The 27,996-nt window shown below is 44.0% G+C and overlaps 1 protein-coding gene across 1 annotated transcript; it reads right to left on the bottom strand.

Annotated features, from left to right (window-relative positions):
* Nucleotides 1-667: 667 nt before the first annotated feature.
* LOC136504462 (ABC transporter F family member 1) lies at nt 668-6,314 on the bottom strand. Its single transcript, XM_066499400.1, has 5 exons — nt 5,987-6,314; nt 3,032-3,105; nt 2,717-2,927; nt 2,378-2,612; nt 668-1,995 (listed from the first exon to the last, which is right to left on the bottom strand). The coding sequence occupies exons 1-5, from the start codon at nt 6,194-6,196 to the stop codon at nt 938-940; spliced, it is 1,788 nt and encodes a 595-aa protein (XP_066355497.1). The 5' UTR covers nt 6,197-6,314; the 3' UTR covers nt 668-937.
* Nucleotides 6,315-27,996: the final 21,682 nt, after the last annotated feature.

Below are 27,996 nucleotides of genomic sequence, written 5' to 3'. Positions count from 1 at the left end.
ATGGCTCGCGTCACGGACTAGTATACAAGATGGCTTGTAAAAGTGAGGCCACGAGAGCTTCACAGACAATGTATGGATGCATGTGCATCGCAGACATGCCACTAACTTCATTCCTTTCTGTTGTTTGTTGACAAGATGGACGGTGCTATAGACTACACACGGCAAGCATGCATATACATCTGGATACATAAATTAAGTTGGTGTTTGGTTAATTGGTTGTAAACAGGTTGATCTGAAGCGTTGAAAGCTTCTCAAGAGTATTCTAAATCTATCACAATCTTGGGGGGGGGGGGGGTGGGTTTACAAGTAAATTATCATGAAGAAAAAAACCATCCAACAGTTGGCTCAATCTTACATCAAAATATGGTAATATGATTTTTTCTCAAAAAAAACAAAAAAAAAAAACAAAAACTCGGCGCTCATGATGGCTACCAACGCAATAGGAACCATCAACTTCATTTTGAGAGATGCTACGAACTTTTTTTTTGAAACTATAGATGCTACGAACTTGGGCTAACCGCATAGCGTCATACGCGAGATGCTACGATCTTGGGCTAGCCGCGTAGCGTCAAACGCGTTCTTTGAATACATGTCTATCGGACAAATGGAACTGATGGTATGAAACTCGAGACAAGTGCCACCAAAGTGTAATAAAATTTTCAAATGATTAACAAAACCATTTTTCTGAAGAAATAAAATTTCAGTTGAATTTGAAACTAAATTTAAGTTGTATGTTCACAATCATAGAATCCAGTAACTTTGACAAATCCAAACTTCCAGGTAGTCTATGGTACTCCAGGTAGTATATGGTACTCCGGTTGCGATGGAAGTCTTAAAAGGAATCCGATACAATAGCAGTATCTCCGATAGTTTGCTACTGGAAAAATAGGACTTCGTGATACAGAGTTAAAATGCTCATGGTTGCTAGAAAAGCCTTCTAATCAGATAAACCAGCCTTGCTCTTCAAGTGTGCCTTGAAATCCATGATATCACCTTCCCACCTTGTCACCGCCTGATTCTCACACACCCAGATCTCTTGAGCAACCTGGTTGATCAACCTAAAATCATGGCTCACCAAGACCAAACCACCATCCCACTCATTCAGTGCCTCTGCCAGGGAGTCAATGGTCTCAATATCCAGATGGTTTGTCGGCTCATCGAGCAGTAGCAGTTGCGGCTGCCTATATGCCAGCCATGCAAAAATGACACGGCTCCTTTGCCCATCAGAAAGATTCTTCATCGGCATCACCTGTGCCTTTCCTGACAGGCCAAACCTGCCAACAGCAGCACGCATCTTCTCTTCTTCGGTCCCAGGGTATTCCTTCATCATGTAAGCCAGGGATGACATGTCCAGATCCAGCTTCTCCGCCAGATGCTGATGGTACTGCGCAATGCGCAGGTGATTATGGCGCCGAACCATGCCATCTAACGGAACAAGGTCACCAGTCATAAGCTTCAGAAGAGTGCTCTTCCCTGCCCCATTGGGACCAACCAATGCGATTCTAGAGTCAAGATCAACACCAAAGTCCAGACTCTTGTATATGAGATTATCTGGTGTATACCCAAACTTGACTTCAACAAACTGTAGCACGGGTGGAGGAAGCTTGCCAACATCTGTAAACCGGAACACTAGAACTCTGTCCCTAACAACCTTCTCAGTGAGACCACCTCGCTCCATCTTTGCAAGAGTTTTCTCTTTGCTCTGAGCCTGACGAGCAAGCTTTGCAGAACCATGACCAAAGCGAGCAATGTACTCCTTCATTGAAGCAATCTGTTCCTGCTCCCATTTGTACTGCTTCATTTGATTCTCTTCAAGCTCGGAGCGAGTTTGAACATACTGATCGTAGTTACCGGTGTATAACTTGAGCTTCTTGCTTTGCATATGGATAATGTTAGTGCACACTCCATTTAGAAAATCTTGAGAGTGTGATATGACAACAAGTATGCGGTCAAATTTCTTCAGTGTCTCTTCCAACCAGACACAAGCCTCAAGATCTGCAAATGAGTGTAAAGAATTAGAAAACGATGCCTTCCCTGAGTTGAAAACAGCCCGTAAAAAGTAACTTTGACAGGCACTAAAGAATTATTGAATTTTGGCAGTATTATTCAGAAGTATAAAGTAAGGCTGTGCAAATGTGCATAAGAATTCACAAGGTATCATTTATGTTTGGGTGAATATATCCATCGATGCTTGAAGGAAGCTGCCTTACTAATTAATGAAATGTAAGGTTATGCAAATGGGCATATGGATATGAAGTTCCAACTTCTTGTATATAAATAAATATTTCACTGATAGCAGGGTTCCGTTAAATATCTGTCACTGAAAACAAAGTATTCTAATTACATTTCCATTGATTTTAGATTTCCCAAGACTTACCTAGATGGTTTGTTGGCTCATCAAGCAAAAGGATTGTTGGATTCATAAACAGTGCTCTCGCCAAAGCAATCCTCATACGCCAACCTCCAGAGAAATCTTTAGTTTTCTTTGCCTGCATTTGTTTGTTAAAACCCAGACCAAATAATATTTCAGCAGCTCGCTTTTCTGCAGTTCCAGCATCCATTGCATCTAGACGCTCATAGACACGATCCAAAGCTTCGCCACCACCATCGTCCTAAAAGTGCCACCAGCATTAACTTACAGTTTGCAACCTGAGAAAGGCAGTACATAGAGAAGGAACATGTGAAAATAACAATTCTGTGATTCCAAGAGCTCAACCTGTGCAGACAAAATTTCAGCTTCCTTTTCCAACTTCACTCTTTCTTCGTCACAAGTAACAACGGCTTGCAGTGCAGACATGTCAGAAGCTTCAATCTCATGGCTTAGATGGTATATGTCCATGTGTTCAGGGATAGGAAGTTCTCTGCAGCCTATTGCTGTGAGAAGAGTAGATTTCCCACAGCCATTCAACCCAAGCAAACCGTATCGCCTGTTATATAAAATAAAAATATAACAGATAAAAGGTATCAGTGACGTGCTCCAACATCATACCTGCTCGTAACTGAATGGTAGCATTATGTATATTTTTATTACCTCCCATAGTTCAGCTCCAACTCAGAATCCACAATAAGGTCATGCCCATGGAATGTTAAAGAAAGAGACTCTATCTGCAACATCCAAAACATAGATTATTAGGGGACTAGGACATTGTTTACACCAAAATTTGAGAAAAAGAACATGAGAACTCGAAGTTTTCAAGATTGTGTCATCAAGGAATCGATTGCATAAGGGTCGATATCAGCTGATTCAGATGCGACACTAGAATCGGCTCTCTTCAGATGACGTCAGTAGATAACGACAATAAGCTACGGTTGGCGTCGGGAAAGACATGTCGGACTCTAAAAAAAGGGAATGATTAGGGTCCAACTTATCTTAAATTAGAAGTATTTTCCCTTATTCCAAAGAGTAATGAGTCGTACTTGAGTATGATTAATGCTTAGGTTCCGGGTATAAATATTGAACCTCGGCTATTGTAAAGATCATCCAATCAATAAATACAAATTACTTTTTTCGGCTTTACGCCAACCCTTGGGAGTAGGAGTAGTGTAGATTTCGGCGAGTTCTTCAACAAATAGGGTTGTATCGGTCCGGCCGACCTACGGCTTGTCTGTAAGTACCGTCATGGCTTATGCTTTGGTTTGTAAGGCTGCATCGGTTAAGTTCGACCAACACTACGAGCTCTAGTATAAGCTAGTTATTGACCCTTATCTAGTTCAAGTACGGCTGCATCGGTTAAGTTCGACCTCCACTGCTCGAATTAGATTAAGATCAAGTTATTGGCTCTACCTAAGAGTGACATCCTTTGGGTAGATTTATTAAATTACCGATCTTGTTGATGTTCTTATTGTCATTAATTTCAGTAACATCAACCTGCCCGGTCGAGATCGATCAAGATCGGCCTCATATCCTTTTAGTCCGTCGTTTGCTTTGTTACAATACGATGTTTCTTACTTTGAGCGACGGGTTATGTTTCATCGACTGTTCTACTTTGATCTTGATCGTACATAGTACACGGTTAAGACATGTCTGATCTTGAGGAAGTTTGCTGGCTAGTTAAATCTGGTCTATAGTTCGCTATTATGGCTGTAACGATCCGGCCGATCCCCACTGATGGCACTTTAGATCGGAGGATGCTTGTTGTTAGTTTTGTTTTCGATCAGGCGTGACCTCTGTTTGCGCTAAATAGCTGATCGCCTACGCTTTAACGCCTACAGTGTGTCTCCATGATTCTTTTAAATGTGAATAGATCTGTTTACTTTAAAGGTTTGATTTGTTGTCTTTATCACGGCTGCCATCAATCCGGTCGAACCCCACTATTAGAGATAACAGGTTAAGTCTGATGAATTCATAGATTTGTCCATGTTAAATAGTCAATTGTTCACATGTTGTAGTCCCTTTTCATCTGAATCGGCTATTTCAGCCGATCCGCTCGAGCTTTCACAAATATAGCATGTTTTCGGAAAGCCTGTCAATGTATAGATAATTTTATGAATTCTTCGGTTTTAGTTTGTTATTATCATCATAGCTGCCATCGATTCGGTCGAACCTCACTGTTGATGGTAACATATTAGATTAAAAGCGTTTGTAGATCCATTTGTACTAGACAGTCGATTTGTTCGCATGCTACATCCTTTCTCGTTAGATTCATCGGTCTGCTTTACACTGCTAATACTCACCTATCTGATGATTTTACTTATATCTGCGTGTATTGTACTTATCAACATAAAATCAATCACGACCCACAAGCTTTACCGTCTATAACAGTCGATTTCTTCGCATATCGGCTATTTAGTCGATTTTCCCGTCTAGCTACTCCCGAAGCGGCACGGTTGGAACTGTCTGGATAAGACCAGTGTGTTCCACCTTAAATTACTGATAAACTTTCTCTCATTGTCAATTGTAGGTCAAATTGACTGGCACGCGTCGAGAGGAATTCGCAAGGTCGACGGGTCCTGCGATTGAAGCCAAGCGGATCTCCGAGCTCATCCTAAGCAGATCATTCCGGCTTGCTGTGTGTCAGATGCATTGACACGTTTTTTCGCCGACAGAAATTACCAATCAGCAAAGGGCTAAACGAATCAACAGGAGATGCAGCACCCAGATATACTGAGAGAGTTCTAATTTAAAGAGGCCAAAGATCCTCACTTCCTTTAATGGTAAAAGGAAGTGACAGGACAAGTAATAGGAAAGAAGCCACAGCCTGTATTTCATAATAACAATCTACATCGAAGCCAAACTTGAACTTCACATGGAACTGGTGTCATGACCAAATTTATATCTGCCAACTGACTACCATTTACATGGTCATTGAATTTCACTGCTGCACATACATCCATTTAGTTAGGACCGCGATGTATTAAAGACAATGATCCATGGTACAGATGGTGCTTGCAACAGGATAGAGATTGTGCTAGACACAGGAACAATTAACCTATAAGCAGAAGTTCCAGCCAAATTAAAAAGACGAAAGCAAGATATCCCCGAGGAACATTATCACTTGCTTTTTCTGAAGGAAAAGTGGTAGGCATAGGACACGGTAAGGGCCCTAACCTCTGTTTTCAGATATAGCATAATATCCAAAGATACTGGATGCGATATCAGAGGGCTTCGTTGATTTTGTCCCTTTATGTGCCTTAACAAAACGAAATTCCAATTTTCCATTCGCTGCCCCCTGGAAACTATTTCCCCATCACCATGTTTGTGGAACCATATCTAACAAAATAAATAATAGTAGTAGTCTACTAATTCAAAGATCAAAGGTCGGTGCGCATATCAAAACCACTCTAGAAGACAGATCAAAGATGTCGGCGATTCCAAGCGTCCTAAAGCTGACCCAGTATGCGTATGGAGTATGTGATGGAACGAATAGGAAAAAAAATAAACTGCTAGATCCTCCGCGTCTAGGGCGAGTTCAGGAGCGTAAAAGATTCACGCCACGAATCACGAAAGAACAGGAAGACGAGGGTTCGATCGGAAAGGGGTGCTCACGTGGATATCGCGGGAGAGCGGGTGAGACGCGAGGACCCCGGTGCAGGTGCGGTCTGATAGCTTGAGCGCCGCGACGCCGTTCGCCGCCTTATCGGCGGCCGCGGCCGCAGATGAAGACGACGAGGACGCCACCGAGGCCTTGCCTCCCCTCTTGGCGGCCGCGGCGGCCTTCTTCTGGGCGGCCTTCTTCTTGCTGGCCTCCGACACCATGGCGTCGATCCGGTACGGGGGCGCTGAGTGCTAGGGGTTGGGGACGCGGTGGTGGCGGCGGCAATCGGGAGGTGAAGGGTAGGAGAAGGGGTAGTGCTCAACTCCGACCCGCCTCTGGCGGCTGGCCGCGTACTAATACTAGCCTAGTGGAGATTGGAGAAGGGCTCGCTGGGCTTCGTGGGTTTCGGGTTTTCTTGGCTGGCCGATTGGGCTGCTTTCTTTTCTGTTCTTTTCACATGGGCAGACCGAGATGGACTCTCTCTCCCAGGCTGCACCTGCAACTCACCCATCAAAACTCAGCAGAAGAGTGTGGGAGTGTGGCCGGTGCGGGCCTAAATGTTTTAGGGCCAAACTAGCACTGCCGCACCTATTAGCGATGGTGTTTTTGTGGAGGCCGATTTTGGTTCCTCCCGTCGCGCATTTGGCGTTCAATGGTCGACGCGAGGTCCTGAAGGAGGAATTGATAAAAAGAATATGGACACGAGGTCTTGAAGCAGGAATTGATAGGAAGAATAGGCACGGGAGAAACGACAGCAATTTAGATGACGAATTGGCTACCTTTGGAGAGCGTACGTCGCCCCATCAGGCTGGATAAACCAAACTCTCCTCAGATGGTCAGTGAACTAATTAATCAGGCTGAGGTGGCGTGGAAATATGACATGCTAGAGGAGTTCTTTATGTCATGAACTTTATGCCTCATGACGCGATGACGATTGCCAACATACCTATCTGTACAAGAAGGTAGGAGGACTTCTGGGTGTGGCACTTTGACAAACGGGACAGCTTCTCGGTATGCTCAACGTATCATATGCTAGTCCATCGACGGAGCAGCATGACGTAGCCAGTGTGAAATATTGCAGGCTGGTCGGATCACCGAACTAATTCGAAGGAATAGATGTCGCCGTGGAAGGTGAGAGAGTCCCCTCAAAGATCCGCATTTTTCTCTAGCGATTAGCGAAGCACTCGCTGCAGACCGGAGACGTGCTTGTCGATACGGGACCCACGGAATACACCGCAAGGAAGAGAGGAGATCTAGTTTGATTAGGATTCCTCCCATGTAATCCTAGTAGTAATACTACCCTGTAATCCTACTAAGACTCTACATTGTAAACCGACTAGGACTCTGGCCTCCTGACGATATAAAGGAGGGCAGGGCTTCTTAGATCGGGAGGTCCAGCAGAAGAGAGTTAGAGACAACAACACTTGACAATCAATCCAACGTAAAGGCTAACGCCGACTGGACAGTAGGGCTATTACTCGATCACGGTCGAGGGCCCGAACCAGGATAAATCGACTGTCTCTTACGTTAACCGTTGAGTTCTGCATACGCTGAAGCCCGAACATACTACCCTCGGGTACCCCCATGGCAGGCTATCGGTGGTGAAACATCGACAGCTAGCGCGCCAGGTAGGGGCTTTCGACGAATTTGCATCCGAGAGTTTAACGGACCTCGACAACACGATCTTCTCGACGGAATCAATCTTCATCTTTGGTTCATGGATCTACGAGGCAGACGACGATGGCAAGCCCCTAAAGCCGTCTCCTCAAAGATTCGGATCACCATGAAGACCTTTCTATTTCGGCGACTACGACTAGATCAACTCGCCGGAAGATTCGCGCAGCACGTGATGTCCGATCCAACTCAGATTTCGCGGCTTTGCGCATCCAACTCAAACTCAGGCTCTGCATCCGAGATGGAGTCTTACCCGAGTTCTTTCGAGAAACCGAGTTCTTTTCTGGTGGGGCTCCAGAACGCGGCATCAACCTATCAAGAATTCAACTCGGAAAGCATTCAGAGTTCTTTCAAGAATAGTCCGAGTTCTTTTTTCGACAGGGCTCCAGAACACGGCATCAAACTATCAAGAATACAACTCAGGAGTACATTTAGAGTTCTTTCAAGAAGTCGGGTCCTTTTCTGTTTGGACTCCACAACGTGGCAACATCTTATCCGGCACAGCTCAACAACCACTGATTCTGGTCGACGCTCCAGCTCAGATCGGACGGGGGAAGGTCACACCCGGTGAGTTCATCAAACAACCCGGCGTGATAACCCCTGAACTCCCAGCTCCAACAACTCAGATTCGGATCATCGCCCCAACTCGGATCGGATCAGGGGAAGGTCGCACCCAGTGTGTTCATCAAACAACCTGGTGCGATAACCCCTGAGCTCCCAGCTCCAACCGCTTAGATTCTGGTCGTCATCAGACAGGTTGTATGAAGAACTAGTGGACTATGGATCCAAATGGATTGAAGAGTTGCCCAAAGTAGTATGGGGCTATGAACTCAAATAAGCAGAGCCACTGGATACTCACATTTCTTACTAGTTTACGGATCAGAAGCCGTACTACCTACCAATTTGATCTAGACGTCACCAAGGATAGAACAATATGACGAAGGAGAAGCAGAACTTACCCGAAGATTACAAAAAGCTGATGGACGCCATAAACTACTCAGTACGTGGGAAGGTCCTTTTATTGTCACAAAAGTCACCAAACCAGGCATGTACAAGTTGATGACTAAAGATGGAACAGAAGTCAACAATACATGGCACATCAGCCAACTAAGAACATTCTACGTATGAAAACAACTCAAGGAAGAATCTATATACAAACCACAAGAGATCAACATTCATGATCAATAAAGATGGTCTTCCTCAACAACAGATATCTCATTGCGAATCTTCCCGAGTTGTTTTCACTAAGCATACCGGCTGAGAGCAAAAGAGCTGAAAAAATACTTGAGCCTGCCGATGAGGGTAGCTAAATAAGCTAACACCCGATCCAAAAAAGTAAAATGGCTGAAATCACGCCTGAGCATACCGGCTGAGAGCAAAAGAGCTGAAAAGATGCTTGAGCCCACCGATGAGGGTAGCTAATAAGCTGACACCTGATCCAAAAAGCAAAATGGCTGAAATCACGCCTGAGCATACCGGCTAAGAGCAAAAGAGCTGAAAAGATGCTTGAGCCCACCGATGAGGGTAGCTAATAAGCTGACACCCGATCCAAAAAAGCAAAATGGCTGAAATCATGCTTGAGCATACCGGCCGAGAGCAAAAGAGCTAAAAAGATGCTTGAGCCCACCGATGAGGGTAGCTAATAAGCTGACACCCGATCCAAAAAGCAAAATGGCTAAAATCATGCCTGAGCATACTGGCCGAGAGCAAAAGAGCTGAAAAGATGCTTGAGATCGCCGATGAGGGTAGCTAATAAGCTAACACCTGAACCAAAAAGTAAAATGGCTGAAATTATGCCTGGGCATACCGGCCGAGAGCAAAAGAGCTGAAAAGATGCTTGAGCCCGCCGATGAGGGTAGCTAATAAGCTAACACCCGAACCAAAAAAGCAAAATGGCTGAAATTATGCCTGAGCATATCGGCCGAGAGCAAAAGAGCTGAAAAGATGCTTGAGCCCGCCGATGAGGTCCTCACATTTTCCGATTACTTTGGCTACGGTGACCAACTACTCGACAGCTCATGTCCAAGTACTCGCAAGCTGATGCTCGGGGGCTACAACCACTGGGGTCTCCTGAGCGCAAAATGTCAGGATCACGCGCTGATTCTACCATGCGGCCGTTAATCAAGCTAAGTCATGGTTTAATATTTTTTTCAAATATTCTTTAATCATCATATATCTTTGGACATTATCCATACACCTCCGCGGCTCTACTACAGTTGATTTACCTGGGTTGCCGAGGCCTTAATTCATGAAGCCTACTCATCGGAAAGGGAACCATTTTCTGGACCACGTCATCAAATAAGGAGCTCGCCCACTGCTGGTTACCTTACTTGGCCACTACTTCATTGGGTAAGACACACGCCCCGCGCTGTCTTACTCGGTTGCTGCTCTACAAGTCGCCAGGATGTCCGACTACTCGGCCGCGGTGATCGACTACTCAGTTGGGGTGATCAACTACTCGATAGCTAAGGTCGGCCTTGTTGCGATGATTTGGAAATTCTAAGGTGGGGGTGATACGGGGTCTCCGATGAGGAGACTGCCCACCCGAAGCCTTTTGATGGATTATCTAGGTTGCCTTGCTCGAATCGGATCATGGTCAAACGAGAAGATTTTGTGTTAGCAAGATGAGCACGAATATGAGGATGCACGTGCATATTTATATGTACTTTCATTACTCAAGCGAAACAAAGGAAGAGGCATGACATACAGCAGCATGCAAGAAGACATCAAGCACGCAAGCTAATTATGGAAAGTACTCTGTGGCGCAACTGTGTTGACTTGCAATGGTATATTGATAGCCTACTGCAGTTCGTGGGTTACTTGGATACACCCTTGAGAATGTCTACAAGATCCTACATATCCTCAGAAGAGGTTTTCAATTCTTTGAACAACTCAGATTCAAGACCCTGCAACTTTTTGTTCCAAATAGCAAGAGGCTCGGGGGCTATACTCAGTGAGTGCACTTTTTCTTCCAAAAAGCGCACATCACTCAGAAGACTTCTTCAAGACAGGAGTTTTCAAACAACATAAGATTCAAGACCCTCTAACTTTTTGTTCCAAATAGCAAGAGGCTTGGGGGCTACACTCAATGAGTGCACTTTTTTCTTCGAAAAAGCGCACGTCACCGAGAAGATTTCTTCAAGACAGACCACTTCAAAGCCTCATGACAAAAAGAACCCGGACCGATCTATATCCGAGTTCTTTTTGATAAAGAACCCGGGTATATGCTCGGGAGCCCTTCGACGAAGAATCAGAGCAATTTCAAGACAAGACCCTCTAGCTCCTTGTTCCAAATAGCAAGAGGCTCGGGGGCTACACGATGGGGGTACTTTTTCTTTAAAAAGCACACACCACTCGAAGATCCCAAGAAGCACTACATGGTTTCGCTCAAGAAAGCACTCGGGCGACGCTTGTTCCTGCTCGGCAAGACCTGGAGGAACAAAACAAGGCTTCCGGAGTTCAACCATGAAGTGCTCGGGGGCTTGTCGATACAGGGACCCACGGGATACACCGCAAGGAAGAGAGGAGATCTAGTTTGATTAGGATTCCTCCCATGTAATCCTAGTAGTAATACTACCCTATAATCCTACTAAGACTCTACATTGTAAACCGACTAGGACTCTGGCCTCTTGACTATATAAAGGAGGGCAGGGCTCCTTAGATCGGGAGGTCCAGCAGAAGAGAGTTAGAGACAACAACACTTGACAATCAATCCAAAGCAAAGGCTAACGCCGAACCAGGATAAATTGACTGTCTCTTGCGTTAACCGTCGAGTTTTGCATACGCTGAAGCCCGAACATACTGCCCCGGGTACCCCCATGGCAGGCTATCGGTGGTGAAACATTGACAGTGCTTCACCATAGGAAGATGACACAAGGTAGCACCTGCTTTTTCTATGGGATGGAGGACTCGTGGAGACACTCTTTGCTAGAATGTTACATGGTGAGATGCATTTGGGCATTGGAGAAGGAAGAGACCATGGAACTCTTGAGTAGAATTCTAGAGAATGACGCTAATCTTGGCTAATGATCATGGCAAAAATCCTACCACAAGAAGATATCGTTAGAGTGGTGATCACATTGTGGGCTATTTGGTTCGCATGGCGGATGGCGATCCATGAGGATGTTTACCAAAGCTCTTTGTCGATGCATAATTTTATGGACAGGCTTGTGTTGGAGCTAGGGGAGGGGAAGCAAGTGCAGCGGTCCCCTAGCCTTGGGTGCACTAGAGTAGGCCGGCATTGATTGCACCCCTCCTCAGGTGTTGTTAAAATCCATGTCGACATGGCTTTATCTAAGAACACATCCACGGCTTCGGTGGCAGCAATAGCAAGAGATGGGGATGGTCGATTTATGGGAGCCTCGGCACTGGTCCTTCAGGAAATTATCAGCCCAGAGGTGATGCAATCCATTGCATGTAGAGAAGGGATGGCCCTCGCTTCAAACCAATGAGCTGACAGTTTTAGGTTAGCCAATGACTGTCCAAATGTCGTGAAGAGTATCCAATAATGCGACCTCAGAATCTATGGATAGGTTGTCTGGGAGATCAATGCGAGGAAGGTAGCTTTTAGAAGTGTCAAGTTTGTACATGAGCATAGGGACTCAAATACTGATGCTCATAGGATAGCTTGTAGCTCGATCCATGCTGAGCTAGGGTGGCATGTAAATGGTTTTTGAACACACCAGATGGTGTTTGTAATGTGTACAATCCTCCTAACTAAATAAAGAGGATCGTGTTAAAAAATAATGGTGATGGGGAATTACTGTCGCGATGATTTCTCGCCCAAGACTCTCCCCATTGAGACCTAGCTTTTCCCATCTCCGCCCCAATCATCCCAATAGAATCTCTGTCCTTGCTTCAGCGACGCAGAGTAGTTAATTCGGCCCCCGCACACCACCACCACTGCTGCAATCTCAACTCCCATGGGCGCCACGAGCTGGGCCACCGCCACGAACTAGCCCCAATGGCCACGAGATCGGCCCACCATGCCCCACATTACTGCCCCCTCCGCCGGCGCCCTCCACAGCTCTAATATGGACTCATATTTAATCATTTTGGCCCCTAATAATTACATATGAGTCCAATTTATAGCTGTGAACTCTCCCAAACATGTTTCTAGGAGCCTAACTTCATGGTGGATCTAGGTGAAGCTAGTGTTGTGGATATGTTTTTTTAGAGTTGTAGCTCCCCCTTTACATGTGAAAAACTAGTGCACATGTGGAAAACTGGTGCTCTAGAAGTGTTTTATTGTTTCTTTGATATACATGAGATCGTGTATAGTATCAATGTAAATAAAATAATTCTTTGGATCAACTTGAATTTAACATAAATAGAACAATTCAAAATCAAAGAACCAACAACACATGAAAATAAACTAAAGAAACAGTTGACTTCTTATTTTTCCTGAATAGATCTGCTTAGGAAAGTCTAACAAATTTTTTTTTGCAATTTTTGGATTTTCCTGCATGTTTCTTTCATTTTTAAAAGTTCTTGTAACATTGGTCCAATACGTCTTATTCTACCGTTGGTCAACAATATAACTATGTACGACATCGAGTATGAACCGGAGACACTGCTACTCGAGGAAGGGGATCAACAAGCAAAGGAGACAAAGGCGGAGCTATGGCCTGTGGGTGGTGCAGGATAGGTTTGAGACGAGGGGCAACACAGATTAGTGCCTATTTGGATCATTGGACTAAAGTTTAGTCCATTGTTGGATAATAGACTAAACAAGACTAATTAAGAAAAGTTCTAATGAGTTCTACTCATCAATTAGTCCTATTAGTTTTTATTAGTCTATGATTATTTTATATTTAAACTTTCTATTTGGCCTCCAAAACATGGCCTAAAGTTTAGTTTAGTCCATCTAAACACCCACTTAGTCTGCAGGCTCGATTTCTGGCTCCACCCCATCCAGCCTCGGCCAGCCATGCTCCACCGGAGACAAGATGAGCGGGAGCAAAAGGGGCAGCACATGCATCCACCGGAAGCGGTGCCCCGATGGGGCCACGCCCGTCCGTGGCTGTGCCCTCCGAGGCTATGCACACCGATGCCGCTGTCCGCGCTCTGCCCTAGTCACTGTTACGCTACCGTCCGTGTCTTCCCTAGCTCTGCCCTATGCGTCCTCCCTAGGCTAGCCTCGCTACGGTAGCGTGCTGCTCTGGCTGGCCCTACTTCGGCCGCGGACGCCCCTAACCTGCCTCCTGACCGGCCTCGTGCCACCCCGTTGGCCGTCCATGAGCTTGTCCTGGCCCCGGTCGTCCCTATACGCAGTGTTTTTTTTTCTGACGTGTGGGTCCGAGTGGCAGTGTGACAGAGAGCCAAGGGCAAATCTGGTCATTCCAACAAAAATACCCATCCATGGATTTGGAGTTGCTTTGTAGCCAATTAGTTCCTTGTCAGATCCTTGGTGGATCTTAGATCCACTGGTAGAGCTGCTCCATGGTGAATTCTAGATCTAGATTCACTTTTTCGGTGGTAGAGTTGTCCAAAATAGACCCTTAGTCTGGTGCTGGATCTGCACGCGGCAGCGGCACTACACTTGGCTCATTCTCGACATGGTGAGAAGAGACATCCGTCAAGCTTGACGCTAAGCGAACTAGTGTTCTACTCAGCTAAGTAAGAATAAAAGCGGAGAAGCAACATTCACAGGCCGTTCTCACTCGATCTAAATAAATCGGTGTCGGTGTTTTGAGAACCGACAAGTAAATTTATCACCATGCTGCTCAAGAGAGTCGATGGCTAGCACTCAGGACATATAGAATTTATACTGGTTTGGGACGAAGCCCTACGTCTAGTGCCGGAGACTGTGAGTACGTATTCCTCAATGTCAAAGTGCTCCAAACGGCTTACAACAGGGGGTATACAAGCTAGGGTTCTACTGGTAGAAGGGATTCAAGGTAGGAGAAAATAATGAACTCTCTCCTCTTGAAGGAGGCCTGGCTCCCCTTATATAACCGCGGGGGCCCGATTACATGTAGAGGTGTAGGGTTCTCCTAGCCCAAGTGGCCAAGAGCCCGAGGGAGGGAGAAGCTAGTTTGCTTGGTGCGGCAATCCTGCTAGTCTTATCAACACGTCGGGGCATAGTGGTCGTGAGCTTGCTCCTTACACCAAGGCATGGCATACGGTGGTAGCACTGTTCCAGCCATGGCGGCGCTATAGGAGTGGCGGTTGTTCACCAACTCCCCTGCATAGCATGGGCTTGTTGATGTCGTCGTGGCCTCCAGTCTTGGCGTTCGTTTTTTAGGTGAAAGGTCCTAATGGCTAGAGGGACGGCGAATAGCCTATAAAAATTCTATAACAACACTAAGCAAAGTGGTTAGATAAAAATAAGGTGAAGCAAATGTTGCACTTGCCTACTAAAAATGCAAGCCACATACCACAATTCTAGTCACTATAGTCACTAAGCACACAAGGCTAGGTCACTACCACTAAGTTAGTGAGCTCTCAAAGACTAACTAAAGAGCCTCACTAACCACTAGACAAGACACAAGCAAGCTCTCAAAACTAATTACACTAAAGAGCTTAGCTACACTAGAAATGTAAGTACAAGAGTGAGGTAGTGATGTTATACTACCATGGCAAGTGACAATCAATCAATCACAATAGAAATCCTCAGAGACAAATGATGACACAAGATTTTTCACTGAGGTTCACTTGCTTGCCAGCAAGCTAGTCTCCGTTGTGGCGATTCACTCACTTGGAGGTTCACGCGCTTATAGGCATCACATGCCTAACCTGCAATTGGGTGCCACACAACCAATACAAGATGATGATCTACAAGCCACGAGCAATCCACTAGAGTACCTTTTGGTTCTCCACCTGGGGAAAGGTCAAGAACCCCTTACAATCATCATGATCGAAGCTAGAGACAAGCACCTTCCTCCACTCAATGATCCTCGCTGCACCAAACTGTCTAGGTGGCAGCAACCACCAAGAGAAAAAAAGTGAATCCTACAGTGAAACACAATCACCAAGTGCATCTAGATGTAATCACTCAAGCAATGCCCTTGGATTCACTCCCAATCTCACAAAGATGATGAGTCAATGATAAGATGAGTGGGAGGGCTTTGGCTTAGCTCACTAGATTGCTATGTCAATGAAAATGGCCAAAAGTGTGAGCTAGAGTTGGCCATATGCCTTAAATAGAGAGCCCCAATGAATAGAGCCATTGAGCTCAAGAAGCATCCTATTGCGTGGTGATCGGACGCACCAGTCGGTCTGACTGAACGTGCGACACCTAGCATCCGGTCCACAGATTCAGGCCATGTGTCCATGTCTTTGAATGCGAGCCATAGATCTCCAACGGTCGACTCACACCGCACCACAACTTAAGTTAAGACCGGATGCGCGCAACACCGACCTGATGCATCGAGCCTATGTTCGCTCATGCGCACCCGTGCTGCAACCACACTGTGACCGGACTCGCAGACGGAATGACCGGATGCTCCCCAACTTGGAGTCTGGTCACTTCTAGAGATGATCTAGAGCCGGTTTTTGCCAACTAGACGCGTCCGCTCAACCTCAACCTGACGCAGGCCAGCGTTCGGTCCCAACTGCTGCCGCATGCTAAGTTAGCAACCCTACATCAGTGTACGTAAGCTTCAACCGGACCCAAGCACTGCGCGTCCATTCACCACTTCACGCCAGTGTTTGATCACTCGACTAAGGCCATGCCACCACACGACAGCTAACTGGATGCACCGGTCCAGCGTCCGGTCCAGTGTCTAGTCGTTGTAAATAGTCCCTTCTCAATTCCAACTTTGTCACCCTTGCTTAAATGTGCCAACCACCAAGTGTATCACCTTGTGCACGTGTGTTAGCATATTTTCACAAACTTTTTCAAGGGTGTTAACACTCACTAGAATCTAAATTCATATATAATGAGTTAGAACATCTAGTGGCACTTTGATAACCACGTTTTGATACGAGTTTCATCTCTCTTAATAGTATGACTATCTATCTTAAATGTGATCACACTCGCTAAGTGTCTCGATCACTAAAACACAAAAGCTCCTATCAAGTTTCACCTTTGCCTTGAGCTTTTGTTTTTCTCTTTCTTCTTTTCCAAGCTCGAGCACTTGATAACCATGGCCATCACCACCAATCATGATCATCATCACTTGCTCCACCACTTGGAATGTGCTACCCTATCTCATGATCACTTAGAGCAATTGGGTTAGCACTTAGGGTTTCATCAATTCACCAAAACCAAACTAGAGCTTTCAATCTCCCCCTTTTTGGTAATTGATGACAACCCTTTCACAAATATATGAATTGAAATTCAATTGAATCCATGTTGCATGCCCAAGCTTATTTACCATGTGTAAAAGGATTTAGACAAGTTTCATGAACCCCCATTGGTAGCATTTGCTCCCCCTACATATGTGCTAAGAGTTTGGATAGAAACTTGCACATATGCATGAATTGGAGTTGTGGGAGAGTAATGCCTACCGAATGATGCTAAGGTATAAGAGATGGACCTTTGAAGCGTGATACTAATTGCAGTGCACCAAGTATACCATCCTTAGCTTCATGGTTAGTTAGATACCACTTGGAATTACTTGCAAAACACAAACACTAGATACCTCATGAGATTAACATTATATGCAAGGTTCTAGTACCACTTGTGAAAACAAAATAAGTAAGCAAGGTATATCTAACTATTACCTATGCATGCTAGTTTTTCATTTCATCAATCAATCCTACAACTAGCATACACCACACAAGCATGGAATTTTAAATTAAAACTTGTGTCATGCAAGCAAACATATGAAATGCACATTCAAATGCATCAATCAAGTTTATGAGCTTGCTCCCCCTACTTGTGTGCTCAAATTTTAATTGATCCCCTTACTTTCATATTTCACCCCCTTTGCCATCTTTTCTTTATCTTTGTTTCTCTCCCCCTATCTTTATGAATTACTTCTCCTCCTTTGTCATCAATGACCACAAAGGTTCAATTTTAGATAGGTTAAGATTAATGTCAATCAATGGGGTGAGGATCATTTTCATAAATTTGGTTCAATGTAGATTACTTGCCAAAGATATTTAACTCAGTTTGATCCAAGGATAAGCTTCTTAAGGGTTATCTTGACCATGTTGAGTTAAACACTTATAGCTCATTTTCTAGATCAAACACTAGGATTGCAAGCCCACAAACATGTCATGCTACCACTAGATCAAGTCAAGCATAGAAGCAATTGTGGTACCATACAAGCATCAAATTCATTTGATTTTCATGATTGAGCCTATAAAACATGAGGAATGACTAGATGCACTAAACATGTCCTTAGCAAAGGATGTATGCATGCCAATCAATTTTTACCTTGGATTTCTCGAAGGAGAGGCATGTCATATAAGTGGGGTGCATCAATACATATTTGAGAAATCCAATATATTCAACTCATTCCTTAGCTTGCAAAACCCCTTCTCATCAAGTGGCTTGATGAATATGTTGGCAAGTTGATCTTCGGTGCCCACACTCTCAATTGAAATGTCCCTTTTTTGTTGATGATCTCTTATGAAATGGTGGCGGATATCAATGTGCTTTGTTCTTGCATGTTGAACCGAATTGTTGGTTAGCTTGATTGCACTTTCATTGTCACATAGCAATGGCACTTTCTTGAACTTGATTCCAAAGTCATTCAAGGTGGCATTCATCCAAAGAATTTGTACACAACTACCGGTGGATAATGCAACACTATTTTGCTTCTTTGGTGACCATGAAACAAGTGATCTTCCCAACAATTGACAAGTGCCCAAAGTGCTCTTTCTTTCAACCTTGCATCCAGGCATAATCGGAGTCCGAATATCCAACTAGTTCAAACTTTGCTCCTTTGGGATACCACAAACCAACATTATGTGTATGTTTCAAGTACCTCAATATTCTCTTTGTTGCCTTCAAATGACTTTGTCTTGGTGGGGCTTGAAATCTTACACACATGCACATACTAAACATGACATATGGCCTTGATGCGATCACATAGAGTAGGCTTCCAATCATAGAGCAATACAACTTTTGATCCACCATGTTGCCAATTGCACCACTATCTAAATTGCCATTTGTTCACATTGGTGTACTAATGGCCTTTGCGTCATTCATGCCAAACTTCTTGAGCATGTCTTTGATGTACTTGCCTTGACTTACAAATGTACCATTCTTCAATTGCTTGATTTGAAGACCAAGGAAGTAACTCAACTCTCCAATCATGGACATCTCAAACTCATTAGCCATCATCTTGCCAAACTCTTCACAAAAGTCTTGATTGGTTGATCCAAAGATAATGTCATCAACATATATTTGCAACACAAACAAATCCTTTCCAATCTTCTTGGTGAAAAGAATGGTGTCAACCTTTTCCTAATGAACCCTTTAGAGAGTAGGAAGTCCCTCAATCTCTCATACCATGCTCTAGGTGCTTGCTTCAAACCATACACTACCTTCTTCAAGTTGTACACATGGTTGGGCTTCTTGTCATCTTCAAAACCAGGAGGTTGCTCAATATATACTTATTTATTAATGTAGCCATTGAGAAATGCACTCTTGGCATCCATTTGATAGAGCTTTATGTTGTGGACACAAGCATAGGCTAGCAAGATTCTAATTGCTTACAATCTAGCAACCGGGGCATATATTTCTCCAAAGTCAAGACCTTCAACTTATGTTAGCCTTATGCTACCAATCTTGCTGTAACACCCTAAAATATCATTTGCAAATTAGTAATTAACTTGAACATTTATTTGATTTTCTATGTATTTCTAACCTAGGCCAAATAACAATTTTGGTTAAATAAAATTAACTATAATGTATAAAAACATGTTTGTTGCATTCATGTCGAAGCATACTATTTTTGGTTGAGTGCAGGGCTAGAATGGTTGAAGTTGAATTCAAATTCCATTTGAAGTTGGCTTGGATTTGGAAACTAGAAATAGAAAAGGATTTATTCTTGAAAATTTTTCTTTACTCCCTTTCTAGCCCAACCCTAGGCACGGCCCAGCCCTTCCTGGCTTTGGCTTGCTCGGTGGCCTAGCTCGCGTGTCGCTCTACGCCCATCCTCATGCACGCGGCCCGCTCCGCACTAGCCTAGCTTGCGGCCTGCTGCGCGCACGTGCCTGCTGCTCACCGCGCAGCCTAGCTCAGCGCCGTGGCCCAGCCTTGGCTTCACCTCAGCGCCCATGCCCGCACGCCCCGCTCTCTCCCTTCCTCTCGTTGTGATGTGGGTCCCGCCTATCAGACGCTCCTTCCTTTTCCTTCCCCGTGCTCCCTTTCCTTCCTTCGCCCTAGCGATGGTGCATGCCATGCACGGCAAGCTGTCGGGCCACCGCGCCTACATGGAAGGCTCACAATCTCATGATTCCCCAGCCCTGCGCGCTCCCCTTCCATCTACCATAGCACCCGTCTGACCTATAAAGCACCGAGCCAAGCCCCTCCCTCTCCCTTCTGTTCGCCGCTCGAGCTCACTCACCGCCACCTCGTAGCCCGCTGCTCCAGTGCCTCAATCGCCATCGCCGACGCCTCTCGGAGCTCCACCGTACTCCCCCACCTCCATAGGTGGCTTCAATTCTTCGATTTGGCCTTGAACCACTCGGATTTCCCTAACCCATGCCTTGTCTTCTCTCTCTAGTCGCCATCATTGATGACCCACCCCTTCAGAGCCTTCCCGGACGCCGTGACCCCTTCCATCCGACTCACGGTGAGGTTCTCCACCTCCCCATGCCCCCGTTTCAGTAGTTGATGCCCTAGAACGCTGTACCGGCGAGTTCCAGGCACGCTGGCCATGGTGCCACCGTGGGACCACCGCTTCGGCGCGTTCCCCACCCTAGGATTGCACCCCATTGAGTTTGCGAGCACCTGTAGTTCATGTATGTGTAGTTGGATTCGATCAGGATGGACCATAGCGCTGTACTGGCGTTCGTCGTAGCGCGTGGCTCGCCGTCGGCCAAAGCAGGCTCGCCGAAGCTGCTATGCAACTGATGGGAGATGTCTCGATTGCTCCTTGCCGTCGAATCTTGGATGGATGGCCATGATTAAACCGTACCCCTTCAGTGTGTAACCGGTCCACCGCGGACCGTGGACTCAGTCCACAGCGCCATGTCAGTGCACGCCCATGCACACGTGGTGCACCGTGCCACTCACACGCCGACACATGGCTGCCTAGTCAGCAGCCGCAGTCAACCCGCGGTCAGCCACGCGCGTTTTGCAGATTAGCCCGTTAGTTTCCAGAGAATCAACCCGCAGTCCAGTTCAGTTCAATAAATTGTTTTCTAGTCCTGTTTTTATTCACTTTAGACCCTATGGTTTTTGGTAATAATGCGCGCCATCCATAAATTATTTAAATTCAGATTTTATTAGTTTAAATTCAAATTTGAGTTTAGTTTATTTATAGAAAAGCCATTGAACCTTATTTCATGCATAACTTTTACGTTTTAAGTCCTGATTTGAGTGATTCTTTCGCTCATGTGTTTGTAGCAGTATGTAGAATAGATTTGTAAGCGTTTCAATCTATGTTTCTATGGTTTGGTGTACTGTTCTAATAGAAGTCTATTTGTACACATGTAATGATTGGACTGGATGCTTGATTGGTGAATTGGAACACGTTTAGAGGGTGAGCAGTTCGTGGTGACTGAGGATCAAGAAGAGGATCAGTAGTACCTAGAAGAGAACTTTGAGGAAGCAAAGTGTAGCAAAGGCCCCTTGTACCTATGAACTTTATAATTCATATTCATGCATGTGTCTAATTTAAAATACCTTAAGGACTTTACCTAGATTATTACTTGTACCACATGTCCTTGTTACCTAGGGTCAATGTTTTCCTAAACGGTAAACGGTCTTTACACGATCGCCCTTCGTTTAGCGTTTAGGCTGTTTACACGGTGTTTAAATAAAGTTAAACGGTCTAAACGGTTTTGTACTTAAAAAATACATATAATTATATATGTGCATGTAAAAAATCAATTATTCTAGCATTTATACATATTTATCTGAGTAAAAATCAATTATTTTGGTATGTATATATATTTATGCATGTGAAAAGAACCAAATATAGATATTTATGCATGTAACATATCAAGTGTACACATTTATAAATATAATAAACTTAAGTATATAAATTTATCCATACAAAACTGAACTAGATTTACCTCATGTTCGCCTAAACAGTCATTTAAACATTTGTTTAGCCCATTTAATGTTGTTTATCTCTGTTCCGTTTAGGCCGTTTTCCTATTTTTTGACCATTTAATTTCCGTTTACCCCCTAAACAAAACAGTTTAGCACCATTTACCATTTATTGGCCGTTTAAACGGCCGTTTAATCCATTTAGGTGAACATTGCCTAGGGTTTGGGTATGCATTTTGGATAGATGCTACAACGCTTAACATAAAATAATTGTTAAACATGACTAAAGGCATTATGCAATGTGATAAAATAGAGCTTTTAGCAACAATTAGGGGGCTAGAGTACGGGGTTGAGTACTCTAGTGCCTCTCCATAAGGACTTAATCCTAAAGAGGCCACCTAAGAGGTTTCATACAACCCTGAGTGTCATATGGCCCTGACTTTAACCTGTTAACTAGATTGTACTAGCTCGTCTGTAGCTTTCCGTAAGGGCAAGAGGGGGAACTAGTTGGTATGTTTCCTTTCCTGCTAGAGTGTGTGTACCGTGCCGCGACCACGCATACCACTCCTAGAGGAGGGCCACATACGACTAGATGGCTGAAACCTTAGCAGCTATGACTTGTTAGTGCGACTAGCGAAGGGTTATGTAGTGAAACCCTGCCACACTTCCTAGGTAGAGGTGTTATGGGCTTTGCAAACCCTAGCATTGGGAATCATGGCTCGGTGGGTAAAGTTGTACAATTTCTACAGAAATATTTGACCTATTATAACAGCCGTGCTCACGGATACGAGCGATCTGGATCCTTCATGATTAGTGGTTACTATGGATGGTTGGGAATTGATATAAACTTGATTATACATTATTATCACTTGGGATTTGGGATTGTTCACTAAAGTAGTGATTCAGGATGCTAAAACTTGATTAACTAAAATTACGAACCGTAGTCAAACTATGTCTAGCCTTTGAGCCTCATAGATTCCTTTGATATACTTGCTAAGCAGGGTGGGCTTACACTTGCTTTACATTCACTAAAAAGTCATGTAATTTGAGGCGGCATAGGTCCAAAATGTCATGTATCGATTGAAGTTACTCTAAGATGGAGGAGAAAAGCTTCATTAGAAGGTCATAGACGAATGGAGTAATTTTTTAATTTTCATAACTTCTTGTTGGTCCCATACATCTATCTATATTATAACTAAAAAACCCGCATGTTATCATCTTAGTTAACAACTAATCACCCTGCCGCTAAACTAATCACCCACCCCAGTCCTAATCGCCCCACCCTGGTCAATTCCGCGCCCCAAGCCGCACGTTTCCTTCCAGCAACCAACAAACGAATGACGAACCTCGGCTCTACGTTGGAGGACGCTGGCCACGATGACGACGCTTCCGTGGAGAATGGGATTGAAGGGGAGAGGACTATGTCATCACCAAGGCAGCCATGGAGATGGTACCCATCGCCGTCAGTGATCATGGGGATCTCTCGCCGCTCCCGCCAAGGATGCATCGTCGGCCGGATCTAAGGACGCCCCCGCCGCGGTAGTGACAGCAGCGGAAGACAAGACCTAGCCCGGCCATGGTGAGTTCCACCACCTGGCCTCCTAGCTACCTTCACCCATCTTGACTCCTCTTCTCCCAAATTCTTACATGGTGAATCTTATAGAGATTAATCGCTTCAGAAGTCACAGAACTATCTGTCAACCATTAATCGCTTCATGCTTCACATAGTTGAGAAAAAATATGAGTACATTTTCTATGTTGTTTTTAATGATTTCTCAATGCTCTGCCTACGATTTTGATAGCTTGCAGGTAAATCTCATGGAACCTTAGGAGGGTGAGTCACAGCACCCATCGCCGTGCCTACACTGAGGCAGTCATCCTATGATCCCAAGAGCAACAGCGTCTGCTTCCCATTCGTCGTGATCTTCTCTTGTTTAGGTTGGAAAGCTTCACGATCACCACTAAGATAGGAAAATTTATTGCTCCCCTATATGCTTTGTTTGATCTGATTAGATATTTTACACAATTTTAATGTATGTTCGGATTGCAGCGAGATTGCATCCAATGGTCCAATGGGACATCATGTTGCCATTGACTCCTAAGCCCTCCTCAGGTATTGACAAGAGCCTTGAATAGATCTGGTTTGCCCTTTTCTTTCCAATACCTATATATCGAATGGGTTCTCCTTGAATTCAGTGATCACAAATTAAGCCTGCAGCTTGTGATCAACATATACCATGATAAGGAGCTTGTGATCGTAACTCTTGGTTTTGTTTATTTGATGATCTAGCAGCAGTTAGTCTTGTACATTGAAGCTATTTTTCTTTCTTCCTAAGTTATTTTTCCTATTCTTTGAATCTTGCTAGCAAAATTAGCTAATAGCCCAACACTTCTCCTAAGGTTATATCATGAAAATTTAATTTTCCATGCTATGATGTATAACATGGCCTATGTTGCCAAAGAAACATTTGTTTCGACGTTCATGCGGCGCACACTTGGTCTGGCAATGTATGGTTTTTGGTGTCACTTGCCTTCAATGTTCTGATCCCAATTTTGTCCCTAATTCAAAGATGAAAGTGTGTATTTGATGTTAGTCTTCCGAATCCATACAATATTCTGATATGTATCATCTATCTTGTAACTTAGTTTTTTTTAATTTGAAGGGTTAAGCTATTCGAGGGATGGATATGTGCCTTTAGTGTGACAGAACCGCCTGAATTATATGGCCCACATGTGCCTATCATTGTCTTTCTGACTTCTGATGGCTGCACATGGGGGTCAGACAACTCTGGTGGTCTATCGGGTGTCCTCAGGGAACCCCAAATCATCCACTTCATCCTTCCGAGTAGGACACATTACAGAAGGCATTCAAGTATTACAACAGTTTATATAAATATATTACATCAGAGTAAACGGCGGAAGTCTTACAAACCATAAGTTTATAAATCATTTCTTAAGTTGATACAAATTATAAGCTTTAGCCAACTAGGCAGTAGGGTAGCATGACAGGTACCACAATAGAATCACACAAAGGAAGTTCAACCTGCCTAGGGGTACACATCAAACTCTTCTACTGATGGCTCTCCTGCAACATGGGTTTAACAAACACTGAGTACAAAGGTACTCAATAAGTACTTAACTAACAAAAAGGAAAGACTCCAAGGATATGCAAGCTTTAGGGGAATCAAGGTAAGTCTGTAGCAAGAATCAAGTTTAACTTTTGTAGTAAAGCTTACTAATGTTGATCCTTACTTTCAATGTTTTAGCTCAAGTTAAATAATTATGTCTCTCATTTGTACCTGATGTAGGTCAAGCACTTCTTTAACCATCTCATCTCATGATCATAGGACTAATGTTTTAGTTATTAACTACGATGCAGGGCAGAGGATCAAGTCTTCTTCTCCGAGAAGCAACGACGATTCGAATTAATTTGGCCTAGCTAGGGTTTTCTTACCACATGACATATGTAGGTCTAGGACTAGTCCCGAACCTACATATATCAACCCTCACTTGGATCCTCCAAAACATGAATGGGTCCAATGCTACCCAAGAGCAAAGTACTCCACCTCCCTGCGCCGCTCCTGGCGGATTCACAGGATGTGTACACACTACTCTTGCCATCTCTCCACTCCCAATGCGCGGTTGGCCTTTCATATAATGGAATAGTCGAGGTATTAGGCTTATCGGAGTATGTGGCTAGTACTACAAAGTCTCGAACACATACAAGCCTACAATGAATAGTTCTTACTCGACATAGGTGGGGCACTATGTTAAGACCCCATTCTTGACACAAGCAAAGAGTCCACCCAGTCTCAGGTTAAATTCATGATCATCACTTTTAAACCTCAAGACCAACCCTGAGTATAGAACCATTAACTCATTGCTCAACTTTTATCAACTAAGCATGGCTAAGCATCTTTAAACTTAGTATAATTAAACAGGGTGACAAGGTTGAGTATTGAAAGTCAAGGAAGGCATGCAGCAATTGGTATATCAACCAACTCTTATTTACTTAAATGCACAAAGCATAGACTTATGTGAATAACATTTGTAAAACACAAGGAATTGATTTATGCTCTGAGGTTTGCCTTCAGTGTCGGGGTTGTCAGTCACTTCAGAATAATCACAGAAAACATATCCAATCCATGACAGAAAACCCTTCTCTTGCTCAAATAAAGAATCACCACTCTCGTTCACTAAATGTAAATAAAGATGCTTGTTTTAGGATGATGATGTACTAAGCATGGATTAATATGACTAAACAAAGCTAATTAACTTGAATATAACTTTCTTTCGCGGTTAAGTTTGGTTAATTAATCACAAACAATATTGTTATTATTATTAACAAGTTTAATTTGAGTACAACAATCAAATAAAGAAATTGCTAGGGAACAACAAAGGGATTAGTGTTCCAAGGTCCACAATCAAGTCCAAAATCACACCCAAGTCATTTAGGGATTTATAGAAATCATTTTAGTATTTTTATTAATCCATAAAAGGCATTTAAATTAAGTGGACAATTTATTTTCATCTAAACAGAGCTAAACTTTTTGTGAAGGTTGATTTATGCATATAAAGCATACACAAAAAGTTTCATGATTTTTGGATAATTATTTTAGCCTATAAAAATCATAGAAGGTCCATTTATTAATTAAAAGATGTAATTTTTAGACCTAGCAAAAGTACTGATTTTAGCAAACTGATATTTTTCCATGACAAAGCATAAGATAACAAGCTTACACAAAGTGTCATGATTTTATCAACCTTGGTTATTGAATTATAAATTAATCAAAGTTTAGCAATTATTAACATTTTTCTAAAAATAAAAAAATGATCAAAATCCTTTTCTTACTCTCTCTCTCTCACCCGCTCTCACTGACAGGAGGGGTCCAGACAGTGCCCGCATTGACCATGATACTAGCAGTCCATTGACCGGCGGGTTCTCACCGACGGCGAGCTTGCTAGCGATGTGATCTACTCTGGTGGACTCCTCTCACCCTCGCGCATCTCCTTGCAGTGACGATTGAATGGATGGAGCGCAGCAATGACCACGATAGTGATTCCGGTGGCTTGATGGTACTCCAGTGAGGTGGCAATGGTCGATGGTGATGTCTCCGATGACGGGGACTATGTCTTTGAGTTCCTCACGATCTCATGAACTCATAGACGGTGATAAAAGATTGGCTAAGGCACGGCAGTGACCACACCGGTGGAGCTCTGGCATGGCGAAAATGCTCAACAACGAGTTCTCAATGACACGAAGGTCACCCACACACTCACCTTGCTCACGTGCACTCATCCAAGGTGTAAGTTGGATGAAGCGAAGTTAGTAGCATGCGTGGACATGATCATGGCGGCTCGGCAAAGTAGAGCACGCTGGTGCGATGGCGCTCTGGCCACTAGGGCATGGTAGAACTTAAACAGACATCAGGGTTAGCTTTAGGAGCCCACCATGACTTTGGTGCTCCTATTGGTTGAGACGGAGGCGAGGCAGAGCTAAGTCATCGGTGTTGCGGATGATAGTGGAGGCGTGAACCAGCAATGACGATGGCGTTCAGGTGCGTCTAGAGGTCAGCTGTCAAAATGAGCGAGCCGATAAGAAATAGGGCATCAAGGCGAAGCTAAAGAACATGATGGATAAAGTGGAAGTGTGCCACAAAGGGCTATCCATAGCGAACGGGGCTCACAGGCAGTGCTTCGTGTAACATCCTAGTGTTAAGCATTGCATTTGGTACTTGCATTTCAGTGAGCACAAGCATCATCCAAGCATTCATGAGCATGAGCATATGAAGTTTCATCTCATTCACTCTATCTTTATCACATGTGATGTTGCTTATATACATGCATATGCTTGTGATCATGTGTGACCAATGTAAGAGATGGTTGTGGGCTCACAAAAACACCTTAGACATATCTAGGATGGTAAATGGAACAATGTTTGGATTCATGACATGAACCAATTTTGCTTCTAAGTCCTAGTTTACTCAAGATGTCATTTTTCATGATCCTACTTTGACTAAGGTTGAACTATAGCATAGAGTGTTTGCATGGAAGTGCACCCTTAATAAAAGTTGTAGCTCTTGACATGGGGAACAAACTTTGTTTAATGGCCATGAGCTAATTCAGTGCCTAACATGGTCAAATAGGGCCCACAAGTAGCAAAGAAATGCTGGTTTTAGACTTAGGAAAATTTGCTAAGTCACAAGCTGATTTTGGTTTCAATGTGCA

Source organism: Miscanthus floridulus, chromosome 14 (genome assembly GCF_019320115.1).
Source record: "Miscanthus floridulus cultivar M001 chromosome 14, ASM1932011v1, whole genome shotgun sequence".
NCBI lineage: Eukaryota > Viridiplantae > Streptophyta > Magnoliopsida > Poales > Poaceae > Miscanthus > Miscanthus floridulus.
This window is presented reverse-complemented; position numbering and strand designations above follow the sequence as displayed.